The sequence below is a fragment of the Geospiza fortis genome, unplaced genomic scaffold (genome assembly GCF_000277835.1).
Source record: "Geospiza fortis unplaced genomic scaffold, GeoFor_1.0 scaffold289, whole genome shotgun sequence".
NCBI classification, from domain to species: Eukaryota; Metazoa; Chordata; class Aves; order Passeriformes; family Thraupidae; genus Geospiza; species Geospiza fortis.
In genome coordinates, this window is record NW_005054478.1 from 816,376 (window position 1) to 839,799 (window position 23,424).

The following is a 23,424-nucleotide window of genomic DNA, read 5'->3' on the forward strand; positions in this document are numbered from 1 at the left end:
GCTCCTTGGCTTTGGGCTTTTTGTTCTTTTGGGGTTTTTTTTTTCTTTGAGGAAAAACTTTATCTGGAATGCAAGGCTGATTTTATTATGTAAGGCAGGTTTCTTCCTTTCAGGGGCTGGGGGATGAGGATTAACTGCTGCTCCTGAGCACTCTTGCAGTGGAGCTGCACACTTCTGCTGACGGGGAGCATCTGTTAGGAAAGGCTGTAAACCCACCCAAACAACCTACAGGTCCTTAATAAAGGCTGAATATTTATTTTGGTGGCTATTTTTCATCTCTTCAGCATGAACATTCAGCCTGTGCACAGAGGAAAACCATTCCAGCAGCTTCTGTTGAGCTTTCCTCATGCGAGCTCGCTGATGGAGAGATACCTAAATCTCAGATTTACTCTACCAGGGGCTTACAGCTTTTTCTCTTCTTCTGAGCTGTCTGTGGCTTACTCATACTGGATCTTCACTCTGTACCTCGCTGAGCATTTAATCCTTTCTTCTCAGGCCCCTGCTCCCTCCCGTCTGCATTTTGAGCTCTCTCTGTTCTGGATCCTTCACCCAGAGGTTGCTGCTCTGGGTTGTTTTGCTTTGTGAGCAGAAGACCTGCGAAAGCTTTTTAGCCCTCAGATGGTTTTTTATCTGCATCAGAGCCGGAGGCATTGATCAATAAGTCCCCTCTTTAGATTCTGAAACCCCAGCAAGGATGTTTTTGTGAGAGCAGGATGCCAGCTTGGGCGTCAGCGCCTGGTGCTGGGCACGCAGGGAGGGAGGGGAGGCACCCGCCCTTTGCAGGGTCACCGTGGGTTTGGGGTGCAATCCCAGGACATCATTTCAGCCTGTTCTGAATGCTGAACGCCTGCGGAACAAAGTTCCAAGAGCTCCAGGCTCTCCCGTTCCGGGGCTGTGCAGGGAGCAGTAGCCAGGAGCTCCCATAGAGTGGCAGCAGAGCCGTGTGTGTGGAGCCATCAGCCAGGAGTTCCACAGAAAAAGGGCAGAAACCCCGCTCCCATCACGTCAGCTGGGCCCTGCCTGCCCAGAAATGTCCTTCTGAAACCCAGCACGGGGTGTGGGGTGCCCTCAGGTGCTGCCATGTCCCAGGGCAAGGTGATGGAGCTTCCCTTGGGGGGAGGATGGAGCTGGAGCGGAGGGGAGTGGTGCTGGGTGGTGGGAAGTTCATTGTGGCCGTGGAAGTGTTTTGTGAGGTTCTCCCTTCCAGTTTGGAGTTTATTTTGCCTATGGAAAATAAACTTTGTGTCAGGAAAATTCATCCACAAACACCAGAGGTTTATGGCCAAAAAGGAGACAGAGCAGTCCTGGAACTTTATTCCAATCAAGGCAGAGGCCATGGGGCATTTCCCTGGGGTCTCTCCAGTTTTTGGAGGACGCAGCCTCCTTTTTATCCCAATTTCCCAGCTGCATTTCCCTTCTCTCTTCCCCCATTTCTGAGGTACTTGAGAGGTTCAGACTTCCCAGAACGCCTGATCCCAAAGATTCCCCTCTAATGTACAACCCTCCCTTTGAATTGTTAATTTTTATGGAATTTAGGGGTTTTTCTTCCCCATTGTTTCTTTCATCTCTCAATGTCTAATTTCATGTATCATCAAACCTAAACTTTATTTGTAAAATCAAATATCCTTTTCCATTCACCAATCAATGGAATCCTTCCCATTGTTCCTTTTATCTCCCAGTGCTGGTTTTATCCACCAGCAGACCCCCAGCTTGTTGGGAAAGACAAATCCTCTATTCGTCTCATTTGTGAGGTTCCTCCTTCCAGTTTGGAGTTTATTGTGGAAGTGGAAGTGCTTTGTGAGGTTCTCCCTTGCAGTTTGAAGGCTGCAGCGATGGTTCCACAGGGATAAAATGGGCACAGGGCTCTGGATTTGCCTTTGGCTGTGGGTTGGTGCTGAGCCCTGCCTGGCCTCTGGAGTGTGATGGGTCTGGAATTCTGTCTGTTCTGGAATTCTGTCTGTCTTCTGCCAATTCTGTCTGATGGTTCTGGAATTCTGTCTGTCTTCTGCAATTCTGTCTGTTGGTTCTGGAATTCTGTCCGTTGATTCTGGAATTCTGTCTGATGGTTCTGCAGTTCTGTCTGTTGGTTCTGCAATTCTGTCTGTCTGGTCTGGAATTCTGTCTGTTGGTTCTGCAATTCTGTCTGATGGTTCTGCAGTTCTGTCTGTTGGTTCTGGAATTCTGTCTGTTGGTTCTGCAATTCTGTCTGATGGTTCTGCAGTTCTGTCTGTTGGTTCTGCAGTTCTGTTGATTGTCAGGTGGGCACAGCAGTGCTGCTCACCCCTTTCTGGTGTTTTCTGGGGAATCAGCTCAGCTCCAGCACTGCAGGGTCCATCAGGGCCATGTGCAGGCCCCGTGGGTGTGGATAAACACAGATAAAATACATTTTAATGGCCTGTTCTAAAAGGGTCTTGACCACCATTATTTACACACTGTGCTTTATTAGTCAGCACCTTGCTTGTTACCGGGTTAAGGGAGGATGCAGCAGCTTGAAACACCAGCTCATCAATTTTAAACCCCTGTAATTATTATTTTTTCTCGATGGAAAACAGTTTTTTCCAGACTTCTAAAGAGTGGACGAGCAGGAAGCTGCTTGTGAATTTGGTTTATGATGGATTTGTGTCCCAGGTGTGGCTGAGCTGTTGACCAGGGGGTGTCAGTGCTGAAGGTTATGTGCAGAACTGAGCATTCCTCAATTCTCTGCACCCAGGGCATGGTTCCTGCTCTCAGCCACTTCCAGCAGCATTCCAGGGATTTCCAGCCATGGAATTATTGCTGCCCTTCTCTGCTTTCTGAGAGCCCAGCTGGGTGGGAAATGCCAAATTTCACAGCTGTGCTTCTGTTCCTGCTGCTGCCCTCCCAACCCCTGCCAGAATTTGGCCTGGATCTTGACCAGAGGAAATTGTTATGATAATGTTGAGGGTTAGTTGGGGGCAAGGTCAGGCAGCCTTAACTGGTTTTGAGCCCATAGCATTGCAAGAAAAGTGTTTTTAACTCCCATTTTTATCAGGAGTATCCTGACACACAGGGCTGGGGTAATTTTTCACAGGCTTTAGTGAAATTATAACAAAGCTCTGTTTAGCTGAGTGGATTTTAAATAATACTTCTTTACTCTCCTCCATGTTTCCAGGCATTGGGAGGTTCAGAAACACCATGAATAGGCCTAAATTTAAATTAGGCTTTTTCTTTTTTTCCCCAACAGAAAATAGAGCAAATTCAAATGGAACGGGGAGAGATAAGACTTTAAGGGCTACAAAAAAAAGGGAAATGATTAAGTAGTAAAGATTCTCTATTGCTGGAATTGTTGAATGCAGCATTGAGCTGTCTCTTTGACATCCACAGAAATGTCAGAGGTGCTGGAATCCCATTGACTGGCTCCCAATATCCAGTGAGGAATGATGGGAAGGGAAAAGGAATCAGGATTTGAGGGGAATTTAAACCAGTGAGGCTTTTTGCTCCGCTGGTGTCGGTGTGTGAATTACCAGCAGTGTCGTTACCTGAGGTGTAAACACCCAAAATCCCGGGATCACTGAGGTTGGAAAAGCCCTCCCAGGTCACAGAGTCCAAGCTGTGCCCAATCCCCACCTTGTCCCAGCCCAGAGCACTCAGTGTCACATCCAGGCCTCCTTGGACCCCTCCAGGGACGGGATTCCAGCGCCTCCCTGAGCAGTTCTGATGTCTGACCACCCTTTCCATGCAGAAATTCCTCCTGGATACACCTGGAGGTGGCCCTTGTGTGGCAGAGGGAACATTCTGAACTATCAACAAGTATTGTGTGTAATTCCGGAGTGAAAGATGGAAATCACAGCCCAGAGGGGCTTTTTTTCCAGAATTCTGCCTGCCAAGCAAGGATTGCCTTAGGAGGACACATGAGAAATGCCACCAGTGCCACCAGAGCCAGCCTGGCTGGTGTGGGCACCCCCTGGGCAGGGCTGGAGCTGCAGCCAAGTCCTCACCAAAAAAATTTCTCAATCCTTGCTGGTGTTTCAGCTTTTTCCTCTGTTAATCCTGGGTGTCCTCAGAAGGGAACTCCTCTTTCCATGCAACCAGCAGGAAACCCACAGCGCCCCGTTTCCTGCTAGGTCAAAAGGCTTTTCCACTCCTGTTTCACTCCTGGGCAGAGCAGTGGGTGCTCCAGGAGGTGCTGGAAGTCAGGGAAGGAGGCAGGAGCAGGAGGGCCTGGCCAAGGTCACCCAGCAGGAGCAGCCTGGATGTCACTCCTGCGTCATCCCACGCTGAGCACCGGCACGGGGATGTGATGCTGCAGCTCCTGAGGTGGTTTTTGAGAAGCCTCCCCGCTGCAGACGAGCTTGGAGCTGTGTCTGTGCAAAGGCATTTCACAGTGGTTACACTGGAACAGAACAACTCCTGCATCCATTTATCAAAATGTCTGTGATTCCCATTTCCAGACAGATAAACCAACGGTGAATCTCAAATAAAGGTGTCTTTGTCCAGAACACTTTAACACAAAGGGAAGGGAAGATTTGTTCCTCTGACCTCTGGGGTGGGAAGTCTGCTCTGCCCTGCTGAAATGGCTTTATTTGGGTTTCATCCACCTGCCTTGGTGCTTTGTTTCAGTGGAGCATTTTTACCTGCTCCTCAGCTGTCACTTCAGCGCAGAGCAGGGCACGGTCACAGGCTGATAATCCCCAGCCCCAGCTGCACGAGGAGGTGCAGGGAGGGCTGGAATAGCCAAGAAAGATGAGTTAATCACAGGCAGAGAATTAACCACAACTGGGGATTTGCTGCTTCGCTGCTCTGCTGTTATTTGCACACTGCCCTGACTCGCAGGAGTTGTCAGAGCCCAGTTCCTCCTGCCTCCCATGGCTGGGGGCACTGGGGGATCTTCCCTTCCCCATCCCTGTGTGAAAAATGCACATTTGATTATTGGCTTTTTGCAAATATTCAAATGAACATTATACGTGTTACGTTAGAAAGTGATGCTGTATGAATTTTTTTAAGTAGTGCGTTAAATACAGTTTTAGGTTATAATGTTAAAATAGGAACTATGTATGTGGGATATTTTTTTAAAGAAAGGAATGAGTTACTCAGATCAAATAGCAGCCACAGGACACCTAAATCTTTCAGAGAAAAAGGATTTATTGCTCCATTATCAGAAGAAACGAACTTTTTTCCCTGTCAGGATTCAGAGGAGGAAGCTGACACTGACCAGACAGAATCCTGTGTTTGAATGGAATTTATGCATCATGTATGGGCTGTATGAATATGCAACAGGCTGTTGCTTTTAAGGGTTAATCCTCTGTTAATTTTGGTCCTTTTTTTGGGTTTATTTTGCCCAGAAAGAGGTACCTGGACTGTCCATAACTCTTTGTTCTTATTGTCTCATATTGTCCTAAATCCTCATTGTCCAAATTTTTATTCCTCTAATTACATGACTATTTTTATAACCATTTTATTACTATTGAACTTTTAAAATTTTGAAAAACAAGTGACTGGCGTTTTTCACACCTACAACAGGGATAAACAGAATTTGCAAAATGATTTACAGATTTATTCTGCAGAGAGAGAGAGAGAGATCTTGGGATGTTTGTGAGGAGCTTTCAGCAGGTACAAATTGCACGAGGTTGATTAACTGCTCAACTTTTATGTGCTCTTGGTTCTCTCCCTTGATTGCACGGAGGGAATCCAACCATTTCATGTACAATTTGGGATTAATTGTGAATGACATTTTGAGGTGAAAGTTGTCTGTCTGCTACCGAACTTCCCAGCAGTATTGTCAAAAAAAGTCAGGAATAAAAACCAAGCGCAGTTTCTGTTGCAGGGAGGATTTGCACAGCTCCTGTAGTTCGCACAGAATTGCCTTTACACTTTTTATACCTTTAGATCCATGTTTTATGCAAAGACTGCAGCTTTTAAAAGGAAAATGCGCTCGCCAGAGATGGGGAGGTGGGAGGTGTGCACTGAGAATTTGCCAGCTGCATCAAGGGAATTGGATGCTGGGTATTGGCAGAGAGGATGCTCTGGACCTTCTGAATTTAACCTGCCACACACTCTGCCTTTGAAGCAGTTGCTTAAATTATGTGGGCTCCAGCTTCTTGTCTATGGAGGGGGGAAAGTAGTGCTGTACTAATAGTATTATCTAATTAATTACGAAGATGAATGCCTGCAGGATGGCAGAGATCAAATGGAGAACTTGTTTCCTTGTTACGGTTCCTGTTATTTATCAGCAATTTATCAATATTTTGTTTAGTTAATTTAGTGAAAGCAGAGTTTGAAATAAGATTTTTTTTTTCCTGGTGGCATTTATGTCATTACTTTTGGAGTTGCATGGCCTGAGGTGGAGCTTATTCCCTGAAAAAAACCAGGAGGAGTGGGATTTTAGGCGCAGGAAGTTTGCTGAGGAGCTTTGTGGTGGCTCATAGGGGGTCACATCCTGTCCCCAATCCTTCTCTTTCCACGTGTTTAAATCCATAAATCCCAGCAGGATTCCCCCCTGCTCTCACTGCTGTGGGGAGCTCTGCACCTTGCAGGGGCTGTGCAGAGCTGGTAACTCAGGGGTACAGAAAACTGCAGCTCATTTCTCCCCTGACAAAGGCACAATTCAATGTTCCTTTCCCCTTTATCCACCAAATAATAACACCCAGAAAAAAGAAAAATCCATTTCCTCCTGGGAAGGGGAGGAAAACGTCCCATCCTGCAGGAGGATGACGGAGCTGGTGCTTTTCCAAAGGTGATGCCACTTTTAAAGATGCTCCGTGCATCCCACAGCATATTGTTTATATCCCTCTATTGTTGTTTTGTCTCCATTAGGGAAAGGTTGGGCACAATCCTGGACACTGGGCAGCTGTCAGCAGCATTCCCAAGGGGCTCTCATTAAAGTCAAGCACCACTTGGGCTGTTAATATTAAAATAAGGTTCACCTGCTGGAATAATGAAGGGTTTGAAGGATGGGGAGTTTGTCCCTCATTGTGTGGGGACTTTTTTTCCCTGAGATGCTTTAGGATTTTGGTTTTTTTATTTTTCATATATTTGTAATCCTGCAATTTTTTAGTGTGCAGCTCTAAACTCCATACGCAGTGTGAGCTGCTGCTTTCCCATTTTGGTCAGACACAATGTCATGGTTTGGCATGAGAGATATTGAGGGAAGTGATGCAAACCTCAAAACCTCAAACTTGAACCTCAAAACCACTGAACCTAACAATTCCTCTCCAGGCCTGGCAATCAAGGACACCTCAGGCCCTGAGAGATGGAAACAAATGTGATTTGGGGGGAGCAAACTTGGGGTCAATGACTTCATTACCTGAAGCTGTAATTGGAATTAATTAACCCCCCAATATATCCCTCTTTTGGATGGGATGAGATTTAAGGTCTCTTTTGGATGGGATGGGATTTAAAAGTCTCTTTTGGGTGGGGTTGGATGAGATTTAAGGTCTCTTTTGGATGGGATTGGATAAAGTTTAAGGTCTCTTTTGCATGGGATGGGATGAGGTTTAAGGTCTCTTTTGGATGGGATGGGATGAGGTTTAAGGTCTCTTTTGGGTGGGATTGGGTGAGATTTAAGATTTCTTTTGGATGGGATGGGATTTAAGGTCTCTTTTGGATGGGATTGGATGAGGTTTAAGGTCTCTTTTGGATGGGATGAAATTTCAGGTCTCTTTTGGGTGGGATGGGATTTAAGGTCTCTTTTGGGTGGGATGGGATTTAAGGTCTCTTTTGGATTGGATGGGATGGGATTTAAGGTCTCTTTTGGATGGGATGGGATGAAATTTCAGGTCTCTTTTGGGTGGGATTGGATAAGGTTTAAGGTCTCTTTTGGATTGGGTGGGATGGGATTTAAGGTCTCTTTTGAATGGGATTGGATGAGGTTTAAGGTCTCTTTTGGATGGGGTGGCATGAGGTTTCAGGTCTCCAACCCAAACCATTCCAGGGTCCTGTTTTAACTTGGCCCTGGTGTCTCACTGACCCTTCTCCAGTGGCACAGGCAGGGCTGGTTCTCACCCTGAGCAAGATTAAAGGCAGAAAACCCAACCCTGCAAGGTCCCTGCTGTTGTCACCTCTTGGTAAACACCTGCACTTCCTCCTACTGAATTAACTAAATTCATTTAGCAAGAGCAAGTTCATTTTGCTGGATTTAAAATGCCGGCTTAGGGGAGGCTCTGTCATTTGTTCCTCCTGGGAGCACTTCCCAATCTTAAATTAGAGAACAAATGATGACCTTTTTTTTTACCCAGGAGTCCAACACTGAGGGCTGTTACTGGGAGTTTTTTGCCTTTTTTCTTCCATGAAATGCAGTTAACAAATGAGACTTTTGACAAAAAATCCCCAATTTGAACGTAGAAGTCGATTCAATTCACCCCCTGTTAGCTCCTTGATTGAGAGCTATGTAGATTGAAGAAGAAAGGTATTGATCTGCTTTGGGGATTGAAAACTAAGATGAAGTGGAATATGTCTGTGGGTGAAAATGAGGTTTTAAATGGATGGAAGAGGCGAGAGAAAAATAAAATGCAATGTGATGTTAATAGGAGGGAGTTTTGGGTTTCTCTGGTGGTTCTGCAGAGGTGGAGAGGGCACAGGATGCAGAAGTTGTACAAGTCATGGAAAATCAGTGCTTGGCACAAGAGTTTCTCTAAGTTGGGTCAAAACAGCACAAAAAAATCTGATTTTGGGCTATCAGAGCATCCATCGGTTCCCAAATTCAGTTTGGACAGACGGACATCCCTTGTTGAATGGAGCTGACAGATTTCAGTGCCCACAGCTGATCTTTAACATCCCCTCCAAACCATTCCACCATTCCCTGAAATAATAACTGAGGGTTTGCCATTGTAAACGTGAAACTCAGGTCTAAATGGACTGAAAAATTCAGTATAATTGAAATGTTTCACTCTTTCTCCAGATAATCTGCTAGGAGCCTTCTGTAGCTATTATTCTTTGGGGCATGTGACTGGCTTGTTTTTTTGGCTCATTGGGTGAAGTGAATTATTAACTTTTATTTATTAACTTTCCTCCGTACTGTCAACTCCAGGTGACTTTCATTGATTGCTCAAGGTGACAAGGAGGCATTAGGTAATAAATATCAAGTGCTGCAATACTTAAAGGAAGTGAATATGAAAGTGCTGTTAACGGAATCAAGTAAAAATTGGATTTATACCCCTAACAAAAATTCCCAGGAGAAATTGCTTTCTGTTGGGCTCTTTTTGTAATTCAAATCCAATCACGCAAGTGTGAGCTGCTGTAATACAATTGCCTGGCAGAGGGGTTTTGTTGGAAGATCTCAGAGCACTTGTAAACACACAGAGCATTTCACTTTGCGGGCCGTGGGGAGATGAGGATGGTGGTGCAAGAGTGAAGAGCTTTTCATACGTGCAGTCTCTGCTTGTTCCGAGTGATATTTTTAATTTAGTTCGGATCTGGAGGTGTGAGGTGCTGGGGATGGCAGTGGGTGAAGTGGTTTCTTCTGTTCTGGCTGCTGCAGAGCTTCTCTGGGTCGCTGGGGGCTAGAAAGGGTCCGTGCCCTCTCTGCCAGCACCAGAAGGGGATTTGTGTAACTTCTGGGTTTTCAGGGAGTAAAAAAAGCATGAAAATACGAGCTGGTTCATGAATTGATGTGTCAAATCCAAAACGTGATGGGAAGGGGGAAGAAACCCCATGGGACTCCCTCAGATGAAAAACTTTCCAGTGCAGATTTATTTCTAAGGGAGCTTTCCCCACTGTGCTCCCTTTAAAGCAGCAGGGAAAGGACGGAATTGTTGGTATTGGGAGAATTCCAAGGGCTGAGGGCTTGTAAATTCTTAGGGAGTTGGGATTTGGAGCCCAACATCTCCCTTGGGCCTTGAGGGAATGTTGAATTTTACAGCTGGACACAGAGCTCCAGTGGCAAAGGGAATTTTAAATGTTTAATGGTGACACCAATAATGAAAGATTTTCATGAGGAATTCTTTAATTTTGGCTCCACTGTGACTTGGGATGGATTTCACCTTGAACCTTCCTTCACCTTCTTCAGTTTTTATTTTCTTTTTTTTTTTTTTGAGATAATCCTAACACCCGAGATGAAAATGCCTTTGAGCCCCCTGGATAAACCATTTAAATGCAAATATTATTTTACTGCAAAATAATTGAAATACAAATTGGAAAAATTTGTTTTGGCGATAAATAATTAGCACCTTGTAAATGAGACTGAGTAAAAAATGCTGCACATGAGTGGGAGTCCATTTGCAGACGCCGGGAAAAAAGTTTTTCATCAAATTACCTTCTGTTTTCTGAGTTTAATTTCAACTGGGGGTTGAGATGATCTGTGTCATTTTTACAGATATCTGCAGTGGAGGTGAGAAAAAAAAAAAGAAATCTTTGCTGTGTTCAGCTTAGAGAGAAAATAACAGTAAAATTTTCAGAAGGTTTTGAATCAGGCTGAACATTTTAATTGAGGCTCAGCCTCTCAGGACAAGATTTTCAAGGATATTTAGATGCCAAAATAAGTGGAGACTTGCCCGGGGCGGGGGGTTTATAAAGGAAATGTGGCTGCACAGCTCAGGTGGGGTTAGGAAGGCTCCAGAGAGTTATAAAATATTTGTAAACCTGGGGCTCTGAAGTTCCTTTGGAAAGGATTTGTGAACTTGGGTTTGGTTTTGTGGCGTTTGTCACGAAGGGGGCACCAAGGGGATCAGTCAGAGCATCCCAGCTCCCATCTCTGTGCCTTTACACATCTTAAACCATGTTTTTTTTTTGGAGGATAACTCTTGGTTTGACAGGAAGAGTGCAGAGGAGCTTTGAGGTGCCTTCCCAGGCAAAGCATTCAGCAGTTCTGAGGTTGGATCCAAGGGCGCTGGAGGAGCTGAGAGGCCACAGAGGGAATTCCCGGTGGGGCTGTTCCTCACCCCAGAATCTGCATTGTGAAAAATGCCTGTTCTATGAAAAATAGGCAATTTTATGAAAAATTAAAAATTTCAAAAATTTGAAAAATTTATGAAACATTTTATGAAAGTATTTTATTGGCTTTTCGCAAATATTCAAATGTGTGTTGTGTTAGAAAGTGATGCTGTATTAATTCTCTTAAGTAGTGTGTTAAATATAGTTTTAGGTTATAACAAAATGTTAAACTAGAAACTGTGCTATGTAAGATACTTTTCTTTTCTAAAGAAAGGAGTTGCAGTGAGATAGCAGCCACAGGACACCTGAATATTTCAGAGAAAGAGTCCTGTGTTTGAAGGGAATTTATGCATCATGTATGAGATGTATGAATATGCAACAGGCTGTTGCTTTTAAGGGTTAATCCTCTGTTAACGTGGGTCCTTTTTTGGGCTTATTTTGCCCAGAAAAAGGTACCTGGACTGTCCATAACTCTTTGTTTCTATTGTCTCATATTGTCCTAATCCAAATAGTCCAAATTATTATTACTCTAATTATATTGCTATTTTTATAACCATTTTACAACTGTTAAAACTTTTAAAATTTTAAAACAAAGTGATTGGCGTTTTTCGCATGCATTAATTGGGTAATTGGAGTGCTCTGGAGATGGAATCAGCTCCAGAAGTGCCTGGGTTTGTTATCCTGCTGTGGAGAGGAGCGGCCAGAATTGATTGAGAGACAATTCTGGAAGGGAAAGGTTTGAAGGAAGGAAATGACATCCCTGGAGCAGGAGATGTCTGAATGTCCTGGCTGAACATTGGGATGGCTTCCTGGAGCTGAGCAGATGAATTCCAGGGGATGGTTGCCCTGTCAGGAGGAGCTGGAGCGGCTCCCTGTGTGCCTGTGCTTAGCAACGGAGCCTGGGCTGCCTCTGGAATGGTGATTTGGGATGAACCCTCCTCCTGCTGCTGCTTTCCCAAGGTTTCCAAACCCTGCTCCTTCATTTTCTGCCCTTCAGGCTTCCTTGAGCACCCCCAGCAGCTTTCTGCCCCTGCCCTGCACAAACCAGGGGGTTTTTCCTATTGAGAGGAACGGTGGATTTGTCTTTCCAAACCAGCTGTGGGGCTGCTGGGAGACAAAACCAGCACTGGGACATAAAAGAAACAATGGGGAAGATTCCACTGATTGGTGAATGGAAAAAGATATTTGATTTCACAAATAAACTTTAGGTTTGCTGAGAAATGAAATTGGACATTGAGAGATGAAAGAAACAATGGGGAAGACAAACCCCTAAATTCCATAAGAATTAAAAATTCAAAGGGAGGGTTGTACATTAGAGGGGAATCTTTGGGGTAGGGTGTTCTGGGAAGTCTGAACCTCTCAAGTACCTCAGAAATGGGGAAAGAGAGAAGGGAAATGCAGCTGGGAAATTGGGATAAAAAGGAGGCTGCGTCCTCCAAAAACTGGAGAGACCCCAGGGGAATGCCCCATGGCCTCTGCCTTGATTGGAATAAAGTTCCAGGGCTCCTCTGTCTCCTTTTTGGACACAAACCTCTGGTGTTTGTGGATGAATTTTTTTGGTTTTTTGTGCTCAGGGTGTGGGGTGAATTCTGTGCAGCTCCTGTGACACAGCTCCAGGATTTCACCTGAATCTGGAGCTGCTGCAGTGCCACAGGGGCCAGACTTGAAACGTGGAACATGTGTACCAAGAAATGGATTTGCTGAGAAGTGGAGAGGGCAGAAACCTGGCACTGTGCTTAAAGTCTTATCAACTGGAGCTGCTTAATTTGATTTTTCAGCTGTTACCCTTACTGGGGCGTTCAGGTTTTTTGTTTGCTTGGGGTTTTTGGGTTGTAAATGCCTGAACTCCCTCAGCCAAGGTGCCCCGTGGAGATCAGGGGTCCTGGCAGAACCAATGTCCCTTGTTCTCATGCCCAAGGCACCAAATAAAGTCACTTTTGTCACAGCACAGACACACCTGTGCTTAGATGGGGTCCAGCACCGAGGAATTGGTTTGCCTGCAGAAAGCTCAGGGGGTGGGTGTTGGCCTCTGTGCAATGCTAAACTTTTCCTCAATTTTTCCTGCACATTTCAAAGAAATTTTTCTCAATATCCAACCCGAACCACCTCCTAATTAGGAAAATTAGGATATTTTCCTAATATCCAACCTTCCCTCCTCCTGGTGGGGAGGAAAACTCCCTTTCCTTCTGTGTGTGTGTTTGTGGTTTTCAGGTGTGTGGTGGCTCAGCTGGGGCTTCTGTGGAATCCCAAATATGCAGGAAATTTTCCTAACTGTCCAAGACAACATTTTTGACTGGGAAGGGAAGGGAGAGCACACTGGGGATGAGTTTTGCATCTTTTGTTCCTCTTCTTCCTGCTTGGAAAGGCCTGAAAATGGAATTGCTGGGTTGGAGCAATTCCAGAAAAGAAAGAAATTTAAAAGAAAGACATTTAAAAATTTTTTAAAAGTTTAAAAAAGAAAGAAATTTAAAATTTTTCCTCATATCTGCAGGAATCCATAAAGTTAGAGGGTCTTATATTGGTGGGAAAACCAGACAGGCCTCAGTGCAGCCTCTTTTTTCTACTTGCCACATTTGCTGCCTTGTTTGCCTGTGCTCTCTTTCTGCTTGGTAAAAACATCTTCTTGTTTGGGGTGGGTTTATCCTTTGCTCTAAGCCATAAAACCCCTTCTAACTAACACCCCCTTTGCCTCCTTGGTTATCCAGTGAGACTGGCTCAGCAATTCTTTTCTTCTGTATCAAAACTTGCTTCCATCTCTATTCCTTCGTCAGACTCTACGTTTAAAAATCTTCCTGCTAAGCACACATATCTGTGAGACTTTCTTGTCAAACTTTCATCCTTCCCAACATTAGAAAATCTTAAAAAATCAGGGCAACACTTCTGGGCTTGGCAGTGCTGGCTCGAGCTGAATTCAGCTGAAATGCACTTTTTTTTCTGCCCTTGCACTGCCCAGCTCATCACTCCCCGTGCTCAGAGGGAAGCAGGCTCAGGCTGTCTGAGATGGAAATCATCCCCTTGATGATGCTCTTGGATCCACGGGCTTTTGATGAAGTTACAGTTAATGGAATGACTCTGCATTATTTATTACCCAGCAGGCTTTGATAGGAGGCTGGAGGTTAAGCTCCAGCTCGGAGAAGGTGAATCCTGAGGGCAGCAAGGCTGCCATTGATCAAGTGCGGAGGAGTCGAATTTGCAGGTGTGAAAAACACCAATCACTTGTTTTTTTAAATTTTAAAAGTAATAAATGGTTATAAAAACAGCAATATAATAAAAATTTGGACAATGAGGATTTAGGACAATATGAGACAATAAAAACAAAGAGTTAAGGACAGTCCAGGTACCTCTTTCTGGGCAAAATAAGCCCAAAAAAGGACCCATGTTAACAGAGGATTAACCCTTAAAAGCAATAACCTGTTGCATATTCATACAGCTCATCCATGATGCATAAATTCCATTCAAACACAGGATTCTGTCTGATCAGTGTCAGCTTCTTCCTCTGACTGCTCTTCAGGGCTGAGGAGGCAGGAAGAAGTTGGTTTCTTCTGATAATGGAGCAATAAATTCTCTTTCTCTATCTATCATTTTACTGTCATTTTTCTCAAACTCTCGTGGCTTGTAAATCCTCACACAAAGTTGGTAATTGTTGCCGTGGGCTAAAATCAAAGGCACAGCTGTTTGTGACTCCGTGCCAAGGTCTCTGAGCCCCTTGCCAGGGTCTGGAGTCACCCAGGGCAGCCAGAGCAATGTCCTGACACTTCAGTGCCTGATAAATGATGCACAGCACCAAACAACGACCACAGGAACGTTTTTTTCTATTTAGAAGGCAGTGCAAACAAGGAGGAGCTGGTGTGGGTGGGTTTGGAGAGCTCTGAGCATTGAGGGGGTGTGACGGTGTTCACAGGGGTCTGAGGATGAGGGAAGAGACGAGGCTCTGACTCCGTGTTTCAGAAGGCTGGATTTATTATTTTATGATATATAGTACATTAAAACTATACTAAAAGAATAGAAGAAAATATTTCATCAGAAGGATAGAATAGAATAGAATGATAACAAAGGCTTGTGTCTTGGACTCTCTGTCCGAGCCAGCTGGACTGTGATTGGCCATTAATTAGAAACAGCCACATAGACCAATCACAGATGCACCTGTTGCATTCCACAGCAGCAGATAACCATTGTTTATATTTTGTTCCTGAGGCCTCTCAGCTTCTCAGGAGGAAAAATCCTAAGGAAAGGATTTTCCATAAAAGATGTCCGTGACAGGGGTGAGGTGAGCAAACCTTGGAGGTGCTGCTGGACAAGCAGGGTTTGCCCCTGGTGTTTCAGTGTTTGCCTGTGCATTTCAGTTTTGCTGGGGAAAGGTTTTTTATGTGCCTGTGGTTGTGGAATGGGCTGTAGAACAACAGGGAATAACAGCATTTCTGTGTGAGTAACAGTAACTACAGCAAATGGCAAAACCCCAAACTGCTGCATTGGGGAGGAGGCAGCCGTGGATCCTCCATAAACGATGCTGCTGAGAGCAAGGCACTGTGCATGAATTGATATTTGTTCCCGCTGAATTGTGCAGTGACCATGCATCAGCGTTTGCTAAATTAGATTTTGTTTCTGCTGAGGAACAAAGTGCAGCGACTTGTATTTCAGGAAGCACTTCAGAGATAAATTCAGCCTCCCTCTCTCTCAAGCACTGCCTGGATAATAACATGGTGTAAACCAAAAGCTACAATTCTTCCTTGCTCTACACCCCCCTGGATCTGGCCTGGGATTGAAGTTTAAGGAATTGCAAGTAGGTGGAAGATGATTTTTCTTTCCCCACTGGTTTCCTTTGCACTTGTCACGTCAGAGAACGCCTTTGTTTGTTGTTGTTGTTGTTTACCTCCTGGCAGAGGGGGGAGGTTTGTAGTGACACATTTGGATGTTCAGGTTTATCTCAGTCTGGAGCTGCTGGAATTCCCTGTCAGGCAGGGCTGGGAGGGAGCAGCAGCCGGGGCAGCTCATTTGTGTTGCTTGTTTGAAAGGAATTACAAAAATCCTGTTGCTGGGAGTGTTCTTCCATGGCTGCATCTCCTGTTTCTCCTGGTGGGTTTGGTCAGGGTGCAGTGACTGTCACACTGCCACCTCTGGGACACTGGGCCGAGCTGGAGCTGCTTCAGGGCCCCTCTAAATCTGCAGTGACTGGCACCAGAATGGTGCTGGCTCATGTGTCGGGATGGCTTTGGCTTTACAGTGGAAATAAAACCTCCCCCGAGCCTCTGCCCCCACTCCTGGAGCTTGTCCTGTCAAAAGAACTCTGCTCTGGAGCACCAGGATGTGGTTCCTGCTCCTGCCACCCTTCCTTTCTCTTCATGGCAGCCTCGCACTGAAGCCTGAGGGGTTTGGAGCTCTCCTCTGCTCAGCTGATATTTATTTTTCACTGCAGTGTCTGGTCACGTTAAGTTTTGTACCGTGCGGATTAAAATGTGTGTTACAAACTGCAGTTCTTCTGTGAGGGTAGTGCAGGGTAAATATTCCATCATTTCCCTGGTGAGGAGCCCAGGGTGAAGCCAGTTGGTCTGGGGATTGTTCAGAGAGTGCCTGTTGCACAAAAGAACTCCTGGGAGTGGAGATTTGGTTAAACCAGCGTGTGAAAAAATGGAGAAATTGAGTCACCATCTGTGAATTACATTGGTGGTGTCCCAGATGAAGATGTTTTCCCAGTATGCTGTGGGTTTCCTTAAAGGATTCAGTGGGTTTGGAGGTGTTTTCCAGCCTAAATGATCCTGTGAAGATCCTGAATGACGATGCCCCAAATGATGATGCCCTAAATGATGATGCCCTAAATGATGATGTCCTCAATGATGATTTCCTAAATGATGATGCCCAAGTGATGATTCCCTCAATGATGATGCCCTAAATGATGATGCCCCAAATGATGATGCCCTAAATGGTGATCCCCTGAATGACGATCCCCTAAATGATGATCTCCTAAATGATGATGCCCTCAATGATGTTGCCTCATATGATGATGCCCTAAATGGTGATCCCCTAAATGATGATTCTCTAAATGATGATCCCCTAAATGATCCCCTAAATGATGATCTCCTAAATGGTGATCCCCTAAATGATGATCTCCTAAATGATGATCTCCTAAATGATGATCCCCTAAATGATCACCTAAATGATGATCCCCTAAATGATGATGCCCTAAATGATGATCCCCTAAATGATGATCCCCTCAATGATGATCCCCTAAATGATGATTCTCTAAATGGTGATCCCCTAAATGCTGATGCCCTCAGTGATCCCTCATCCTTGTTTGAAGCTCCTGCATCAAAGCAGAGCTGAGGGATTCATTTCAGGGACCCACTCCCAACAAAGCACTCTCCAGAATTGAGAGGAGGTGCTGGCAGAGCCCAGCCTGGCCTCAGCTCTGTTCTTCCTCCCTCACAAATGGGACAAATGCCCACAAACCCATCCCTGTGATGAGCCCAGGGGGTCCCACCCTCTGGAATGTCAGCCCATGGAGAAGAGCTGAGGAGCTGGAACACCCCCAGGAACACAGCTCAGGGGGGATGATGCAGCATTCTCATCTCTGGGGGAAGGAATTGAAGGTGCCTCCTGTCAGACTTTGGGATGGGAAGAAAGTGCCAGAAATTTTGGGAGAATTTTGTCCTCTGTCAACCCCAAATCCACCTGGAACTTGCCAGCGCAGGCACCGGCGCTGCCCTTTCATATCTTTCTACTTGTTTGTGCTCCTGGGCCAAAGGGATAAAGGGAATTGTTTCTGCAATCTTCACAGGAGAAATTTTGAATTTCAGATAAGGTTTTGTCAGTCAAGGATGAGCTGAACTAACTCAGACCTGGAAGCAAATGATAGAACACATAAATTCCCTCAGCTTCCCGGATTTCTTTCCCTGCCTGATGACTTTTTCCAGCAATGTCCAATATAAATGAAGTCCTCTGCTATTACAGCTATTACAGAATATATTACTGCCCAGTTTGGCAGCTTTTGCAAAGCTGTGCTTTGTTTGCAATAAGCAATTTTCTTTTATCTGTGCCCAGAGCACCTCTGGGTCAACGTTGTGAACATGCAAATATTTCAGTAGATTGATTGGATACATCATAAAACTCTGTCTTATTTTTTCTATTATTTATTTGTTCTTTCAGATAGATTTATGTCCATTTGTGGCACTGGCTGTGGAAGGATGGGCTGAGTTTGTGGATTTTGGAGCTTCCATATGACCTTGGAAGTGTTTGGAACATGGTGTCTGTGACCTTGAATTTATTTCCTGAGCCTTGTGCAGCCTTGGTAGCTTTTACACCATCAGGAAATTGAGAGATACAGCCTCTTTAATTTCCCATTTGCCTTAAATTGTTCTGATGAACTTATGATTAAAATAAAAATGAGCAGGAGGGGACAGTTCAATATCGCCCTGCTGCTTATTGAGCGTGGCTGAGGTTGGAGAAAGGATTCGACTGAATTGGAGAACAGAGCTCGTGGATCTTTGGTTCTTAAACCAAACTGGGCTTCATTTTACTCCTCTGTGATCACAGGGATATTCCTGCTCCTGTGCAGCTTTCTGGCACTGAGCTTTTCCAGTGAACTCCCCAAAAGGAATGGAGCCCAAGTGGAGGAGGGAGGCGGATTTGTCTCTTATGTAGTGACAAAAAGCCAGGTGCTACAGAAATGCAAAATACTCCAGGCAAGGAATCCTGTGCCTCCCTCACTTTAATCCCTGGTGGATTGTGGGGCTGTCCTGCCTCTCATTGATCCAATAAACGTGCTACAAAAAGATTCCCTGGGTAGTAAATAGGATGGGCTGTCTCAGATTCATAAAACTCTGTCTTGCAGGGAGAAGTTCCACGGAGTGTTTTTTGCGCCCAAAGTAGGTCAATCTAATTATAATTGCCTTTAATGAGCACCACTCTGCAGCTCTGTACCTGTAGCTGCTTGGCACTCAGAAGTGCAAATGCCTTTGAGAAAAAAAAAATTAAAAAAGCAGCAAAAAAAAAAAAAAAAAAAAAAAAAAAAAGCAAGGAGAAAGCAAAGAAGTAATTTCTACTCTAATGCATTTTGACTTGAAAGCCTCTGTTGTCCCCATCAGCAGGGTAAACAATCCAGCATGGGTGGGAAAAGCTGGAGCAGCAGCTCAGGGGATAAAGGTGAAACTCTGCTTTTGGGCCATGGGATTGACCCTTCCAGCTGTCTGGAATTTGGCTTTGTGTGGGGGAATTCTTCCACTAAAGCAGTGAGGGTTGGAGCAGCTTGGGAGTGAGTGCTTTGTGCCTCCAGAGATATCCAGGTACAGCAGCAGTGAAGGGAGAGGAAAAGGCTGGAGGGAATTTGTCATTTCGGCTGTTCCCAAAACACATTCGTGTACCTGTGTCCCCAGAGAGAAAAAAAATCTCATCTATCCTGTAAGTGTACATGGTGGCTCTTTATCTTTGGGATGCAGTGTTCCAGGGACTGCCTTGGGCAGGGGAGATGGATTTGAGGGAGGTTTGAGGTGTTTCAGGAGGGGGCTTTGTTCTCTGCAGCTTTGCAGCAGCTCCTCAGAGTTACTGACTGGAGATGTTCTGTGTGTTGAGGCAGAATGAGGAGCACAGACCTGTCAGAAGTGGCTGAGAGGAGCCAGCAGCCCCCCAAGGCAGGGTCTGGACAGTGATTTCTGCCCTGTGTGCCCCCATCAGGGCTGCCAGGGGTGTGAGTGCTGCTGTGTTTTGTTCCAGTGAACCATTCCCAGGCAGGGTTGGAGGGCGCCCTAAGGATGGTTTGTTTGGCCAAGCCTTGCCCTGTGTCCTGCTCTTTGTGGAGTCAGGACAGGTTTGTGGCTGACCTTTGGCCATGCAGGTTTGAGGCAGCCTTGGCCAGCCAGGCTCAGCCTGGCACTCCTTGGGGTCCCCTCTGCTTTCTCGGGGTGAGGGGGGGATGTGGCACTGCCTGCACACTCAGCCCTTCTTCTGCCTCTGTCCAGCTGATACTGGGGGAGAAGGGACAGTGAGCTCTGGCATTGTCCTGGAATTGGGGAATGCCACACTCAGCTCTGGCATTGTCCCTGGAATGGTCCCTGGAACTGGGGGAGAAGGGGAGAATCAGCTGTGCATTGTCCCTGGAACTGGGGAAGGGGACAGTGAGCTCTGGCATTGTCCCTGGAGTTGTCCCTGGAACTGGGAGAGAAGGGGACAGTGTGCTCTCTCATTGTCGCTGGAGTTGTCCCTGGAATTGGGGAAGGGGGCACTCAGCTCTGTCACTGTCCCTGTGCTGTGCCCCGTCAGGGCCTGGCACCTGGCACCTGGCACCTGGCAGGGTGCAATGCCAAATGCACGGGGTGTGATGGGAGAGCTCTGGGTGCTGTGCTGGGCTGGGGAAGGGTGGCTGAGGAAGGAGCTGTCCCCAGGGCCAGGCTGTGACTCCAGCTGTGCTCACAGCTGTGCTCTGTGGGGAGCAGAGCCCAGGACGTGCCTGGGGGTTCGGGCTCCACATCCCTGCAGGGAGAAAGCCAAAACTCCATCCTCAGATTTTCCTTTTCTCTGTTTCTCCTGGTGGGGAGAGCCCTGTGTGCTCTGTTGGGATGCTGAGGACGTTCAATGCTCACCTCTGACTTTGTGCTTTTGTTTTTTCTCTTGGCAGCCCAGAACTGCAGTCACACATTGCAGGGCCCAAACGGGACAATACAGAGCCCAGGCTTTCCCTATGGATACCCCAATTATGCAAACTGCACGTGGACAATCACTGCTGAGGAGCAGAACAGGATACAGCTCGTTTTCCAGTCCTTTGCATTAGAGGAAGATTTTGATGTATTATCCATCTACGATGGGCTGCCTGAGCAGGGCAATCTGAGAACGAGGTACAGTTGTTCATTACAGTGATGTTTATAAACATCTTCCCCTTCCTGCCACTGGGATTAAATCTGCCCTCGGATTGTTTATGCTGCAATAAACTGGGAGTGTTTCTCCATGAGCAGTTCTTACAGTTGTTTTGATTTCTTAGCTCTTGATAAGGCTTGAAATGTTTCTCTGAGCTCCTGGCAGTAATGATTTAGCAAGGCTCGTCCCAGACATCCAGAGTTAATTAGGAAATGGAGCAGGAGGGAAGCAGAGTTAATGTGCAGAGAGCTTCCCTCAGTCCAAAGGAGACTCCTGGAGCGGGAGGATGGACTGTGGGGTTCAGTGACAGCTCTGCCAAAGCCTTTGTGGGTTTTCCCAAAAAATCTGGGCTGTTCCTTAACCCCCAGTCCATCCGGCAGCAGGACAGGGCTGCATTCCCCCATTGCTGGATCTCCAGGGGTAAGAAGTGTTCAATAATCCAGATTGGTAGTGTTAGGAGAATTAATCCACAAACACCAGAGGTTTGTGTCCAAAAAGGAGACAGAGGAGCCCTGGAACTTTATTCCAATCAAGGCAGAGGCCATGGGGCATTCCCCTGGGGTCTCTCCAGTTTTTGGAGGACGCAGCCTCCTTTTTATCCCAACTTCCCAGCTGCATTTCCCTTCTCTCTTCCCCCATTTCTGAGGGACTTGAGAGGTTCAGACTTCCCAGAACACCTGATCCCAAAGATTCCCCTCTAATGTACAACCCTCCCTTTTAAATTCTAATTCTTACAGAATTTAGGGGTTTTTCTTCCCCATTGTTTCTTTCATCTTTCAATGTCTAATTTCTCAGCAAACGTAAAGTTTATTTGTAAAATCAAATCTCTTTTTCCATTCACCAATCAGTGGAATCCTTCCCATTGTTTCTTTTATCTTTCCCAGTGCTGGTTTTGTCTCCCAGCAGCCCCACAGCTGGTTTGGAAAGACAAATCCACTGTTCCTCTCAGTAGGAAAACTCCCCATGGTTTCTCCAGTGAGTTTCCAGTGTTAAAAAAAGTTTTGTGGGAGGCTGATTTTGCTGTGTTGCTGTGGCAGCATCCAGGCTCTGAATCCCTGGAATTCTGAATCCAGAATTCTGCAGCCCTGGAGATGGATTTTCCTTCAAAGCCCTCGAGTTCAGGACAAATCCGTTGACCTCAGTGTCTTGTCTGACCCGAGTGGAACATCTGAGCTGCACCCTGGTGGAAATCAGCTCTTTATGTAGATTATTTCAGTTATGCAAATAAATCATCTCCTCATTTGGCAACTGTGCTTGAGAATCACTTTAATTATGGGACCTGGGTGTTTAATCAGGAGGTTCGGTGCTTTGCTTTGGGCATAATGGCAAGGTGGAAAATTTGGGGGTAAAATCCAGCTCAGGAAACTTTGTGTGGTGAGAAGTTAATGCTGCTCTGAGATCCTCACTAGAATATTCTGGTTGTAAATGAAAGCAGGAGAAGGGAAAACCTCCCAGGTGTGAGCTGGGGATCTGTGGCCCTGCACTGGGGAAGGTGAGCAGGCAGAAAAGGTTCCCCCTCTGCCTCCCTGGTGAAATTCAGGTGCAGCTTGGGCAGGTGAATGGGAGCTGGGGGTGGGAAATCCAGCAGCAAAATCCACCTGGGAATGTTCCAGTTCTGAGCTCAGGAAATGGAGTGTATTCAGGGCAGGAAAGGGGAGTAAAGGGGGGAGATGAAGAGGGGGATTCCTGGAGGTCTGAAAGCACTTGTGGAAAGCTCAGCAAGGTGAAAGATGAACTCCTGCGTGGTGGATATTTGATTTCTTCCCTCGGACATTTCTGGATTAGTAATTTCTAAACCCGGAGCTGGCTCCTTTGGGCTGTTTCATGTCTCATCTCCTTGTTCACCAGTTTTAATATTTGGGCAAGGCTCTTGCACAGGGTGGAATTGTTGGGGTGTCCCCTGATCCTTGTGGGTCCCTTCCACCTCAGGAGACCGCAGGTGTTACTTTTATAATTACATCAATCTCACCTCATTAAACTCTCAACTATTGCCTGACACTGGGGTACTTTTTTCTCCCTCTTTCTCCCTTTTTTCTCTCTCTCATGACCATCAATTTTGCTTTTTTTTTTCCTGCCTGCTCTCCAAACCTTCTCCATTCATCACTGAGGTGCAGCCCTGAAGATGGATGGCCACGTGTCACTCATCAGAGCTCACCCAAAATGAGCCGTGAGCAAGGGGAAAAGAAGGGACAACTGGATTTCTTTGCTTTTTCCCCTCCCAAACTTCTATTTTTGAGCATCCCCCATTCATTTGGGGTCTTTCCCATCCCAGACCATTCCAGGATTTCCTGGGAAGGGGTTAATGTTGTGTTCATCATGTGCTGGCAAACACCCTCTTGTCTTGCAATTTAATGTGGTGTGAAGGTTCCCTAATAGAATAAGAGCAGCCCTAATCCAATGAGGCATTTGCTAATAAACAGCTTTACTGGATATTAGGGAATTTGCCTTGCGTGTTTGTGATGAGGACGTGAATATTAAATGGCTTTCAGTGCCTTAATTTAGACATCCAGGGCTGTTGTCATCTCTCAGTGCCATGACTTTGCTTTGTTTGCTAAAATCAGAGCCCGTTTCCAAGTCTTTGCTATTTCAGCTTCTCTGGAATCATTGGGTTTTTAGAATCCTGCAGTGGGTTGGGTTGGAAGGGAGCTCAATTCCATTTCATTCCATCCTCTGCCATGGGCAGGGACCTTCCACTGCCCCAGGCTGCTCCAGCCAGGCCTTGGACACTTCAGGGATCCAGGGGCAGCCGCAGGCTCCGTG

The 23,424-nt window shown here is 45.9% G+C and overlaps 1 protein-coding gene across 1 annotated transcript in view; it reads left to right on the forward strand.

Moving 5' to 3' along the window:
- The first annotated feature begins 15,071 nt into the window (after positions 1-15,071).
- The window catches only part of CSMD2 (CUB and Sushi multiple domains 2), a 225,955-nt gene continuing 217,602 nt past the window's right edge, over positions 15,072-23,424 (forward strand). Inside the window, 3 exon segments of the mRNA XM_031063038.1 lie at positions 15,072-15,091; positions 16,683-17,068; positions 20,429-20,645. Of these exon segments, the coding sequence (XP_030918898.1) occupies positions 15,072-15,091; positions 16,683-17,068; positions 20,429-20,645 (623 nt within the window).